Raw genomic sequence first — 14,368 nt, forward strand, 5'->3', positions numbered from 1 at the left:
TCATGGTACTTGCATTCCGTATCTATTCAAAAGCAATGCGAGCTTTTTCTCCAAAATTTTTGCTCCTAAAGTCGCCTCTCGCGTTACAATCGAGCAAACACCTTATTCAGGTTCATCTTGTTGTCATGTGCCTTATTTTGTTGTCTTCAGGCTTCACCCGCAAAAACTGTTTAGAATGCTCCGCACAGACCGCGATGCGATGTTACAGAAGCGCCACGATTGTTTTAGATCTTTCCGTTAAGATTGCACGCGGTACGCTAATAGTCTAGACTATCGAATGCTCCAGCGATAACGCTGGAGCATTCGATAGAACATGTGTAATAGCCGACACGCTTTACCACTAAGCCGACACGCTTTACCACTTGTCATAATGATTGACAGACGACGCTCTGACTGACTCGTTTCCCGGCCACAAGTTCGGCCACATAAATTGTTTGGAGTTTCATCGTCGACACGCCCACTGCTGCCTTCGTCAACGTAACAACCCCGTGACAATTACAGTACAGTAGGTAGATGCATCTACGCACACTGATCACAATTTCGCTATGTTCCTATTCTGCATGTATACGTAGTGCTAAACGCTCTAGCGATGCGAGCAAGCGAAACCGAAACTCGACCTGAAATCGGCTGCAAGATGCTGAACTACTTGCGTAGTAACAAAAATGTGCGGATGCCCCGCCTCCGTAGCCTTCGCTCCAATGCCAAGATAAATTGTTGCCGAGTATAGAACGGATCCGCGTCTCCGGAAGTAAAAGGGCAAACTGCGGATTTAAATGAGGTGTTGTCAGGACAGCTTGCAGTTTTCTTGCCGTGATCGTGCAGTAATCTCGAACGCTTGCTCCCGGTCGACAACGCGCAGTTTGTGAAGGACCCGGAGTCAATGAAACCATTCTGAAGCTGCAGGACTCTGTCTGTGTGGGAAGTGAGTTCTAGAAAGCATGTAGCTCTGCACAAGAGAAATGCCATTTCGTTCCGCCAGTATCGAGAAAGGCGTCTTCATCGACCAACTAAAAAAACCTGAAAAAATATCTCAAGCAAACGCGTTTTTCGCTGGAGCCTTGCAGTGCGGCAATTCAGTTTTGAAATGCGTTGTAAGAAATAACTAAGCGCTGATGCCTGTGGCTTAAGCAGTTGCTTCTAATAACAAGCGTGCCTGAATGCATTTCCAACTGCGTCTAAATATTTTCGACGAATGTTATTAAGTTGTGCAAAAATAGTATTCTTTTAATTTTGCGAATTGAGTTCCTGGCTAGTGCGTTGCGCAGTGAATTTTTTTACCTCTCTCCTGCAAACTTTATTGATTGTTTTAAAATGAGCCTGGCAGGTGTACGGGTTAATTGCCTGGCGTTGCAGGTTGCTTTCACCGACATGTCTCCACTGAAGCAACTATTAGGATGGAGCTGCTGCTGAGAGCGAACAGCGATGTCGGAACCGTTTTGAGTTCTCACAGCTGTTAGGAGAAGGCGGCCTGTGGTAGTGCGGTGTGCAGAACGGTGTGTGCAAGTGGGTGTTACGGCATCGCTTTGTCGCGGTGCAGTTTCCAGGACGGTGCCATCGCGAGCGCTATGGGGCTGGCAGCAATTCCAAGCGCATCCAGCAACGTGCACATCAGATTTCTGCAACGTATCCCTCCGGACAGTGGCTGCTGACCCTTTTCCATCAGCATAGCGTTACCCCGGCCCAGTATGAACGTGGTGTGACCCACCGCAGAGCTGAATTAAAACGCGCAGCCCCTGTGCAGTGCTCTCTCGCTGGCGTCCCTCAAAGCAGAGAGGCGTTGCTCGAAGACACTGGACGCGTCCGAACCGCGGAGCTGCACCCTTCACCTCCTAGCGTCTCAAGTGCTTATAAAACACCGGCGCATCCAGTGTCGAGGGCTTCTTCGACCGCATGCTTTGTCTTCGTTGCGAATTAAAAGTTTTTTTTTCTTTGGCCACTTTTTTGCGTTGTCACTGCCTGGACCTTCCCCAGCCCAGACCATTGGCGCTCGTGTCATGCTACCCGTGACACCATGGGGCCTCTCGTAACGTGGTGCTGCTTGCGGTGACGTGTCGATGTTCTGTCTTAAATATTTATGTTGCATTTTCTATACTTTTATGCTGCCTTCTTATGCCACATATATAAACTCTTTGGAGTACATTGTGAACTTATGTACTGTACATTGCGATGTTTATTTATGCTTTTATTTATGCACAATTTCGATTGGTACCTATTGTTCCAGTATACACATTTTTACTTTTTTGGGCTAATATATATAGTCTGTATTTTTTGTTGGCTGCCTGCCTTCAAATGAAAGAAAGTGGGGTAGACATATCAGAACCAGAGCTTCCTCTTCACCACCTGCTAGTGCACACGACGCAGCGAACTGCTCTTCGATTTTGAAAAATTGACGTCGAAGTGCCTGTGGTTAAAACTTTGCAGGAAGAATACTTTCTGATGCCCATAATATTTAACAGTAAAAACCTGTGTCCGACAAATAATTGCTACTCAATTTGCAATGAACCTCAGTGCAGGGGTGGCCGCTGTGGCATACAGAGTCGTGTGACCTCTGCAGATTCCTTGACAAATGGATACGCAGTTACCGAAGCGTTGCTTACAGTCTTCTCCTTTGGCATTTCATGCGCTTAGCTCGTGCACAGTAATGAGACCAAAATTGCGCTTTAGATAAATGTGCGCCAGAAGAATATGACTGTAAGCTTTGCTGCAATATGAGTAAGACGACTGTGTAAACAGCGTAACGCACGCCCAATCGGCTCAGCTGAGAAGCGCGAGCCGCTATTTGCGCACGCACAATATATACACTACGCCGGCGCGTTTCTGTGCAGTCGATTCAGATAAAATAAGAAAGTATACAAGTGTGCAATGAATAATTAGTGCTATTTCCGAAGATATGCCATTGGAGATAATGGAGATGATTTCTTGTGTTCGATAACAATGCGCACTTGTCCCAGTGGGGCATACAACGACGGTTTCGCTCAAATAATCGAGTACATTAATGGCTTCTTTGTTCAAGGGTATCGACATTAATGGCTGGTGCTGTCCTTGGTGTATGCTTATTCGGTGTTTGCTTAAATCTCTTACATACAGCTGTTACTACGCAGGGACTACAGTGCGACACCATGGACGCCCTTCTTAGGACTGTCGCCTGCATTCTGATGCTCACGTACTACCCAGCGCGTACTGCGCAGAAAAGTTCACTTCGAGCGAAGGAGTCGGAAGCATTCGATCTTTGCGAGGAGAAGTTCAGTAAGTGCTTTCTATATACATTTAAGTGCACTTTGCAGGATCCACTAGACTTTGTTGATTGTTTTCACGATGTATATTTTGCGCGAATGAGTGCAATTTGGCAGGTCATAAGAAAGATGATGGTGAACTGTTTATGCTGGTTGCAGTGCAAAGTTGCAGGTTTGGTTCCTGCTGGAGGCATGTTGCCCTTTCGTCCCTTTACTTCCACATCCCAGTTACTACAACCTATGCCTTGCTTGGCTTCGTTATCTGCTGGTTTTAATTGAGCTTGTGTCAGATCCAATGGCATCACACAACACTACAAATTGCAAAGGTGCGTTTTCCCACCACCTTAAGAAAAAAGTCCCAGTTTCGCCGCAAGAGGGAAGCAATAAATGCAATAGCAAGAACAGCGGCCCTTGATGGACGCGCTGCTATACATCTGCCCCCCCGGCAGCAACTACCGCGCGAGCAGACAGCGGAAGGGCAAGGTTCTCCCTGCGCAAATATTAGAAGAAGCGAGCGAGCTGGCCGACGACCTTTAAATGCGCCCGTTGCGCTCCTCGCGCCATCTCGCTGGTAATTAAGAAACGCTTATACGCGCCTGCTGTCTCTAAGTCCTGCCAGCGGTAAAGGGTGTGTATATAAGGCTCGCCGTTAGCTACCTGAAGGATCTGCGCTTTGTGGCGTAGTGGTTAGCGCCACGCGCTGCGGATAGAGAGGTCGCTGGTTCGATTCCGCGCTTTGGAAGCATTTTTCTGAATTATTTTTCTTTGCGACGTTTATAATATATACATACTTATACATATACCGTGCATGACGACGGCCACGGCAAAAACCAGCCGGGACTGTCCGTATAATTGCTATCGCATTAAAACTTAAGCAACAAACAATCAGTCGACTAGCGCTGGTTAGAGACCAGCAATTATCGGAACCCGGCAATCTCATACCTCGTTTACATAGACATATGCAAGAAATGTAAATGCACGAACACTGCTTCTAGAGCCAATTTGGAACAGATAGAATGTCGTGGGACAAAAAAAAACAATTGGTGGTGCAGCGATAGCCTACGTGTGCGCTGGCAGACTGTCTTGCACTGCGCCGCCCTTGAAGATGAGCTTTGGGCTGTCCAGAGGGCTGTGGAAGCCGCGGTTTCTGAAGAATTCCTGACCGTCATCTAGGCGCACACGTTTGCCCGTCCGACAAGCTCGCAGGACCTGTCATTAAAGTTCTTTGACTGACTAATGCAACCCTGGGTGTTCCGGTCCATTTTTGAAGAAACACGATATCGGAACGCGTGGGCTGGGTTCAAATCGGGCCTTCCCAAGATAATTTGTTTTATACATTGATTCCGTTATTCCGCGGTCGTATTTTCCCTAAAGCATTAGTTTCGCCTACCATTCCATAGAGAGTGCACGAGACTCCACTTGAGTGCTTTAAGATACACCTCTGCTCCCAAGGTGGCATTGGGTTTCTCGTCTACGCACACAGCAATCGGCTGAGAACTAATCTAAACAGCTCAGCTATAAAAAAAAGGTCTGTATTGTGAAAACTGAAACGCCCGCTATAATCCCCTCCCTGAACCTGGGAGACAAACATACCCTGTAATATTAGCTGGTGGTCAGTTTAGCACCCTGATGAATACCGGCAGATCTGACCTTCACTAAAGTTCTCTAACGAAGTTTTGTGTACATTATTTTCAAAGAAAAGGGCGAAACAGTGATGAAGGCTTAGACTTATTTTGCGGCAGAATTGCTGAGCTGAGTGTGGACTAAATATACGCGTAACGGTGTTCATATTGCAACAAGCGTCGTAAAATAGCTCCTCAAATTGCAGAACAGAACTCTATATACGTAACGTTTCGAGTTTTGTGAGGCATAGAGCGTCACAGAGAAGAGAAAGGCAGCAACCAAGCTTAGTGGAGACACATAAAAAAATCTTCAGAAAAAACAAGTTTACCGTAGCAACTGTACATTCCTTACAGTACACATATATCCAGCAACTTGCTTTGTACAAACTTGGATATTTCGTGCTCTGTCGTGGTTAACCACACCTCGTCATAGCTTTGTATCAAAGGCTAGCTGACAAAGCACTGTTCATCATTCCTAACTTTTTTTTTCGTACAAGCATAGACAAGATTTCATCTATTTGCGTGGACCAATTCGTCAATGCAGAGGTGGTCCAGATGGCCAAAGGAGCTCGTCTCGGCGCCAAGATGCTCGACAGCTGCGCTATGATGCTGATCTCACGCTACGGACCCAAGGCCATTGGCATACAAAGGGTTCGTAATTTTCTCTATGGAAAATACGTTCCATTTTCGCCATTACACTGAAATGTAAGAAATTTAGGAACTTCTACGCAGCTGCCATCCCACCATTATTTTAACACGAAGGTGTTTTATGCCGGGGTCCACCAAGATTTTCATGACGTATTTCCGTCACGGAAATACGTCCGCAAAATCAATGCCAACAAATGGCAAAGAAAAAACTGTATTAACTGTAGAAACAGCGCTAAAAGACGGGACGAAGAAAGGACACAAACCACGGCGCTGGCTAACAACCAAATGTGTTTTATTCTTCCAGTCTGCATATATATACTCCGCCACAATCTCAAGGAAACAAAAAGCACAGAAACAAAGAAAAATGATTAGCATGCGCAGAGGCCAAAAAATCCTCAATCGGACAAAAACGTTAACTCCTTCCGAAGGAGGGAGATGGAGGGGAGGCTGACACATGCCTCTCCGCCATTGTAGATATGATACGCTTCAGAAATGACACGCGCCCGTTCATCATGGTACTTCGACAGGAAAATGGAATCTTTAAAAGATGGCTGGCAACCATATTCATTACAGTGAAGCGATAATTGACTATCCCGAAGAACGTGGCTGACCTTCTCAAGCTCGGACCCAAATTTTGTGAGCATCCTGCTTTGGACAAGACGGAGCTACTCGGCCTCGTCAGAACAGCTGCTGGTAAAGCAAGGACAGATGAAGTCGACCGGTGTATTAGGGAAGGAGTTGACTGCCTGCCTCAGAAGGTTAAAAAAGGCAACACTGTAAAGCTCCGTTCAGCGGTTGCTGTCCTTCGAGAAGCCGACCTGAAGCTGCTCCTGTCTGACAAAGAAGGAGGATTCGTGGTGGTGCCTCGTGGTCTGTACAAAGAAAAAGCAGACGCGGCCATTGACGGCAACTTCAACGAAGTGAAAGGAGTGGTTCTTACGAAGGTGAAAACAAGGGCTGTTCAGCTATGCGAAAAAGCAGGACTTGCAAAATTGGCATCATCCGTGAAGGCGTGCAAAGGAACCAGCCTTTCAGCCTTCTTCAGCGCCAAGACTCACAAGGAACTTTGCCCGTTCCGGGCGATCGTTTCTGAGCGCGGAACCTGGCAACGAGAAGTTGGTGTCTTCCTACAAAGGTTTCTGTGTCTCCTTGACATCGACGACCCTTTCCTCATAAGGACCCCAGGTACCGTTTCTGCCTTTCTCCGAGATGACTGTCCAGTGGGTGCTTGTGCTTTTCCGGTCGATGTCAAGGACTTATATTATTCATTACCTCAGAATGATGTGTGTGCCGAAGTTGGTAATTGCATTGACAGATACGGTGTTGTTAAGTTTCAGAACGCATGTGGAATCACGGTAGACAAGTTTTTAGAGTTTTTAAAGTTTTACATGCAGTCCACCTTCATCAGTTTCGACGATAAGCTTTTTATACAACGGAAAGGAGTCTGCATAGGCTCATGCATCGCCCCTGTTCTCAGTGACATTCTACTAGCCAGCTATGACCGTAACCTCGAGAGCCAGCTCAGACAGACTAGCACGGTGGACGACGTGGACGACTTTTTAATTTTTTATAGCACTAACTGTCATGACCTGGAGCCTGCTGCGGAAATTTTTGACGTGTTCCTCGCGGAATTAAGCCCATTTGAATTGACCACTGAGCATCCTTCAGACAATAGGCTACGCTTCTTGGACTTGGAACTTTCGTTCTCAAACAGCCATGTATGTTGGTGCTATGCGCCTAGGTCTCAAAAGAGCCTTCTCCCTTTTTCTTCTGCGCATTCAAAAATTGTCAAGCGCGGTATTGCAAGGGCTTGCATGAAGGCGGCGCTTGAGAGGTCCTGTGACCACCTAGTCGAAGCGAGCTTTTGTTCTCAAGTAGCACGCCTGAAGCTTGCAGGTTTCCCGAGAACGCTCTTGACCAGCATCGCAGAAAGCCTCGTGTCCGGTTTTAAAAGCAAGTGCTCACCTACTGTTCAATCAGTGACAGATCCGCAGAAAAAAGTAGTGGTTATTCCTTATGTGCACAAGGTGGCACATAATCTGAAGAAAGTGGTCAGCAGGGCAGGCGTTAGACTGTTGTTTTCTGCCAAAAATAAGCTTGGTAGCCTGTGTCAGCAAGTAAATCGAGAGACCAAGACGAAAAGATGCAGCAAGAAGCATCGCCAGAAATACGTTGAATGTTGTGATAGTGTTGTGTATAAGATACCTCTTTCTTGTGGCCGTTACTATGTTGGCCAAACGGGGCGGTGCGCTAATGACCGCATGCGCGAGCATGCGAACAACGTCCGTAAACAAGCCAGAGATAGTCAATTGTCGCTTCACTGTAATGAATATGGTTGCCAGCCATCTTTTACAGATTCCATTTTCCTGTCGAAGTACCATGATGAACGGGCGCGTGTCATTTCTGAAGCGTATCATATCTATAATGGCGGAGAGGCATGTGTCAGCCTCCCCTCGATCTCCCTCCTTCCGAAGGAGTTAACGTTTTTGTCCGATTGAGGATTTTTTGGCCTCTGCGCAGGCTAATTATTTTTCTTTGTTTCTGTGCTTTTTGTTTCCTTGAGATTGTGGCGGAGTATATATATGCAGACTGGAAGAATAAAACACATTTGTTTGTTAGTCAGCGCCGTGGTTTGTGTCCTTTCTTCGTCCCGTCTTTTAGCGCTGTTTCTACAATTAATCATGAACCAACCAGCCCAAATGCGTACCTTATTGCAAAAAATTGTAATAAACTGTTCCGTGGACACGAATCGAACCCACGATCTCTCGGTGCGCGATGATGGCTGGGGGGGGGGGGGGGGGGCGTTTAGCCCACTGAGCTACCGCCAAACACATAGTGGAGGCTACATAAACGCGCCTTTTATCTTTCACACTTTCCTCTCACAGTACTCTTGCATGGATAGATGGGTGGATGCTATGAGCGTCGCCTTTCTAACGGGGTGGTGACATGTGTGCCAACAGGCTCGAAAAACGAAACAAAAAAAATTGGCCGCGTATCTGCGTGCTTCGCTGCAAATGTGTAAAGACGATAGAAGAGGCGCTGTGTGAGATATGGACGCCATCTGGCAATACGTCGGGAAGCATGAGTGCTGTGTTGCGTGCTGGTAGTCCTGGCGCAGCAGCAGGCGAAGACCGGCGGTGACCAACGCGACCGGCGGGGACGCCAGCCAGCCCGAAAACGCGGTTTGGCGCGAAGCGCTGAAGCAGAGAAACGTCCGCACTCAACGAGTACTCTCCACACACTCTTTTATTTACACGTCGCCTGGGTAAAACAGGAACGCCAGAGCGGCGCCCACAACCGGCAGCCTGAAGGCCGCCCACAACGCTGCTTTTTCATTTTTTAAATATTTTTTTTCACCTTCTTGGCCTTCTCAAAACTAAAGTTTTTCAACACCAACCCATGGCATTCGTACAGTGCAATACAGAACCGAAACCGAAACACAACAATGAGCTCGTGCGAAGGGCACGGAGGAAGGCAAATTTCAGCGCAGTCGCATTTTCAGCTTTGTTGAAACAGCGCTCACTACACGACGACGAAGTAAAAGAAGGCACCAGTATTGAAAGGCTTCAATCAATCAATCAATCACAGGACAGGCAGCGCCTGTCCTGTGCCTTCTTTTACTTCGTCGTCGTCTAGTGAGCGCTGTTTCAACAAAGATGAACGCATACCATTTCGCTCAAGCTTCCATTCTTATGCATTTTCAGCGCAGCTTAAGAAACTAGGGTCCTTAAAATTACGTATGTATGCATTTTCTATTAAAGGAACACGCCACCTAATACTTACCTAGTGATGTTGCACCTCAGATATGCATGATATTTACTTTTTGATCGACAACGTTCAAAAGTATGAACAGCCGTACCAGTTCAAGACGGCTGGCCCTTGGGCAAGTGGTTCAACTTTGGCCGAGTGGCTGAATCGAGGGACGTGCCGACAAACATAAAGACAGACAAACAGACAGAAAGACAGACCAAAATTTCTGCATTTAAGTTCCCCAAGAAAGACTATCGTCTTTAAAAAACGCGCCGTTGCTGCGACCGTCTCATTGGGCGCGTTTCCAATAGAAGTGTAATTTCGTTTAACACACCGCGATGTGGTGGCTTTAGCCGAAGCCTTGCTCATAGCATCCATCCATATCGAAAAAAAATTCGGCAGGTGCCACGCACTGTGGGAATCGATGTAATGCGAGGCAGCCAGCAAAGAGCTGCATACATCGCCTCGTTTGTCTTTGAGCCAAATGAAATCATTCATGCCATGGAATCTAGTCCACCATATATCCCATGTTTGCCATGCAAGCATGCATGCACAATCTAGTGTACACCATGCCAATGAAACGCATATTCTGGTATATAAATGCATGACCTGTCGTTTATGTTCATCACGCACTCGTGTCATGCCATACCAATTTTGGTATATATCACGTTAAGAAAACGGCCGGAAGCGCACCATGACAGTGGCATGTAAATCATACCGTACATGACATGCATAACATGATTCACATGTTAAAACCTCTCATTTATGTTCGACATACAGTCACATTGCGCAATACCAATTTTGGTGTATATCAAAGGAGCGAAATGGCCGCGAGTTCACCATGAGTAGAGTATGTAAATCATGCCATACATAACATGAATATTATGGTTTTTCATGTTACCACCTGTCACTAATGTTCATCATACAGTCTCATCGCGCAACACCAATTTTGGTGTACATCGAGCTAGCGAAGCGGCCGCGAATGCATCATGAGCGTGGCAATTAAATCATGACATACATGACATGTATGTCATGGTTTTCATCTTACCAACTGGCATTCATGTTCTTCATACAGTCACATCGCGCAATACCAATTTTGGTGTATATCAATCTACTGAAACTGCCGCTAGCGCATCATGAGCGTGGCATGTAAATCAGGTCGTACATGACTTGCATGTCATGATTTTCATGCTACCACGTCGCACTTACGTTCGTCATACTGTCGTGTCGCGTAACACCAATTTTGATGTATATCACGTAAGCGAAACGGACGCGAATGCACCATGAGCGTGGCATGTAAACCATGACATAGATGTCATGGATATCATGGTTTTCACGCTACCACCTGTTATTCATATTCTTCATAAAGTCACGTCGCACAGTACCAATTTTGGTGTATATCAATCTAGCGAAACGGCCGCGAGTGTGCCATGAGCGTGGCATGTAAATCATGTCATACATGAACAGCATGATTTACATTGCACGGCCTTTGGGCTCCCTGGCCGTTCCGTTAACCGGATGTGTACCAAAATTGGTGTGTCATAACATGGCCTTATCACAAACATAAATGACAGGTCATATCATGAAAATCATGACACGCATGTCATGAACAGCATGATTTACATTCAACGGCCTTTGGGCTCTCGCGGCCGTTCCGTTAATTTCATATCTACCAAAATTGGTACGGCGTGACAAGAGTTCATGACGAATATAATGACAGATCCTAACCTGCAAATCATGACGCGCATGTCATGTGCAGCATGATTTACATGACATGGTGTCGGGGCGCTAGCGGCCGTTTAAATTAAGGGATACATACGAAAACTGGTATGACGAGACATTTCTGTATGACGAACATAACAGACACGTGGTAACATGAAAATCATGATATGCATGTCACATGACATGCATACCAGTTTTCGTATGTATCCCTTCATTTAAACGGCCGCGAGCGCCCCGACACCATGTCATGTAAATGATGCTGCACATGACATGCGCGTCATGATTTGCATGTTAGGATCTGTCATTATATTCGTCATGAACTCTTGTCACGCCGTACCAATTTTGGTAGATATGAAATTAACGGAACGGCCGTGAGAGCCCAAAGGCCGTTGAATGTAAATCATGCTGTTCATGACATGCGTGTCATGATTTTCATGATATGACCTGTCATTTATGTTTGTGATAAGGCCATGTTATGACACACCAATTTTGGTACACATCCGGTTAACGGAACGGCCAGGGAGCCCAAAGGCCGTGCAATGTAAATCATGCTGTTCATGACATGCGTGTCATTATTTTCATAATATGACCTGTCATTTATGTTCGTAATAAGGCCATCTTATGACACACCAATTTTGGTATACATCCGATTAACGAAACGGCCAGGAGAGCACAAAGTCGTAGGCGGCTAGATAGATAGATAGATAGATAGATAGATAGATAGATAGATAGATAGATAGATAGATAGATAGATAGATAGATAGATAGATAGATAGATAGATAGATAGATAGATAGATAGATAGATAGATAGATAGATAGATAGATAGATAGATAGATAGATAGATAGATAGATAGATAGATAGATAGATAGATAGATAGATAGATAGATAGATACGCTCAAAGTCGCAGAAGTTTGCTAAGAAATGCTTCGCATTTAAAAGCTCTCCGACGCTCGCCTGGCTGTCGCAGCGCGTTACCCGCTCGCCCTGTGAGAATTAACAGCCAGGCTAGAGGGAAGACACAACGCGCGTAGCGTTTCTCTTTGCGTTTCACGACGCTTTGGAAGAGTGCATATCGAGTATCAGTGTTTATTATATGCTTCTTGGTATCCCGGCCGCGGCGGCTGCATTTTCGATGGAGGCGGAAATGTTTGAGGCCCGTGTACTTAGATTTAGGTGCACGTTAAAGAACCCCAGGTGGTCGAAATTTCCGGAGCCCTCCACTACGGCGTCTCTCATAATCATATCGTGGTTTTGGGACGTTAAACCCCAGATATCATCATATATGCTTCTTGGTGCCATATTTGCGCGGGATTCACCATACGCGGTGCCCACGTGTATGTTAAGAACTTCGGCTACCACATGTGTTAGTCATGATCATGGGCGTTAGTCGTCGGTATGGAGACGTGCCACTAGGCGTGAACGTGAGTGCGACCACATCAGGCGGTGCTACATCTGCCAAACAACAATATACATTATACATGCCCTGATATACCAATGCACTAAAGCAATCAACTCCTTCTCTGAGGACATGTCTCACTTTCGTGTTATACCGATTCCTATGACGTGGGATCAACCCTCTTTTTTCTTTCTGCGCCTTAGAACCGTTAATGTATGTTCTTGCGATTAAGCGTCAGCGTCTACCACTGTTCTTTCGATGTGTCTACCCGGAATTATGACAGGGCAAATATGCGAGTTCTTTTGGAAAGATTCGGGCGAACAATGGGAAAATAAGCTGGTTCGTGGCCTCGCGGCCCACAGGCGATGGCGTTGCGTTTATTCCGTTTGAATAACACTGCTCGAGATAGTTCGTTCATCATCACAAAGAAAAAAAGCAGTGCGCACTTTACAAGGACGCAGAAGGCGAAGAATAGGTAAGGCGCTGAACTAACAACCGACGCTTATTTTGCTTTTAACAAGACTGTTTGTTGGCCTAGTTGGTACTTGCTTAGTGACATCTTTTAGCCGCGAAAGAGCACAACACAAAGGAAAGAAACACACAACGACAGGACGGGCGGACGCCTTTGAGGCCCCGCAAATCGTGAGCCTAAGGGACAGCTGTGTGAGTACTCCTTTTATTGCCATTCCAGATAAAAAGTTGCGCTTGCTACCGGGGACCGGGTAATCATGTTTTCCTGCTCAATTTTTGCTCCCAATGTGCGCCTATCAAGTGTTGCACCTCTTGTTGATTTTGATGCCAGGTGCATACCATGTTGCCAAACAAGAGCCTTCAGTTGTTATTTCATTGACTGTGTCTTGTCTTCTCTTTCTGCGTCCTTGTGTAGTGCGCGCTGTTTTCGCTTTGTTAATACATTTGCCGTAGAGTCTATTTGAATGTTATCACTTATTCGTATTAAGTGCGTAGTAGTTTAGGGCCCCGCCGTGTCGTCCGTAGATCTCATGTGGCGCCCTGACGCTCACGGTCAAGTGTTCAATACAGGCCTAAAACAAGGCTAGCGATGCTCAAAACCGGGTTAAAGAAACCAATAAGGTGGAAATTACAATAATTAACACAAATAAAACCAATATACAGGGTGTCCCAGCTATCTTTAGCCAAGGGTTCAAAAATACAATATTAGAGGCAGGCGAGTGAAATGAGTTGCAAATTGCTGACAGCCACCTTGCCCACTACAGACAATTTTTTGTTCTGTAATTAACTAATTTGTTAATTAGGACGATTTAACTAAATTGCTAAATATTGACTTTAGGCAAGGAATGCTGCTTGCAAAGTTCGAGAGCGTGTTCAGAAACCCCAATTGCATTATTTGCGATAAAGAAAGTCTCACGTATACCATTTTTTCCAAGCTCCAAAGAAAGCCCGCGAAATAGAAAAAGAACCACGTGATACAAAAAGAACCAGGTGACTAGCGCACTCACGCGCCGCGAGAATGCTGCCCTCAGCCGTGGTTTGAGCGAACGAAATCAGCTGCGGCCGCGACTCGCCGTCTCCGTTGCAGCGGTAGGCCGATAAGTTAAAGGTGGTTTCTTGGCCCTTTGCCAGCCAGTTGGCGCGCGTGACGGTGCAAGTTGTAGCGAGCGCGGGTCAACAAACCACCTTTAATATATCGGCCTGCCGCTGCAACGGAGACGGCGAGTCGCGGCCGCAGCTGATTTCGTTCGCTCAAACCACGGCTGAGGGCAGCATTCTCGCGGCGTGCGAGTGCGCTAGTTACGTGGTTTTTTTTTTTTTTTGTATTTCGCGGGCCTTCTTTGCAGCTTGGAAAAAATGGTATATGTGAGACTTTCTTTTTCGCAAATAATGCAGTTGGGATTTCTGAAGACGCTCTCGAACTTTGCAAGCAGCATTTCTTGCCTAGAGTCAATATTTAGCAATTTAGTTAAATCGTCCTAATTAACAAATTAGTTAATTACAAAACAAAAAATTGTCTGTAG

At 46.0% G+C, this 14,368-nt stretch overlaps 1 protein-coding gene across 1 annotated transcript in view; it reads left to right on the top strand.

Moving 5' to 3' along the window:
* Window positions 1-3,119: 3,119 nt before the first annotated feature.
* LOC119406731 (uncharacterized) overlaps window positions 3,120-14,368 on the top strand; it is an 80,000-nt gene continuing 68,751 nt past the window's right edge. Inside the window, exons 1-2 of the mRNA XM_037673463.2 lie at window positions 3,120-3,246; window positions 5,400-5,506. Of these exons, the coding sequence (XP_037529391.1) occupies window positions 3,120-3,246; window positions 5,400-5,506 (234 nt within the window). The remainder of the gene's footprint in view (window positions 3,247-5,399; window positions 5,507-14,368) is intronic.

This window comes from Rhipicephalus sanguineus, chromosome 10 (assembly GCF_013339695.2).
Source record: "Rhipicephalus sanguineus isolate Rsan-2018 chromosome 10, BIME_Rsan_1.4, whole genome shotgun sequence".
In the NCBI taxonomy this organism is placed as follows: domain Eukaryota; kingdom Metazoa; phylum Arthropoda; class Arachnida; order Ixodida; family Ixodidae; genus Rhipicephalus; species Rhipicephalus sanguineus.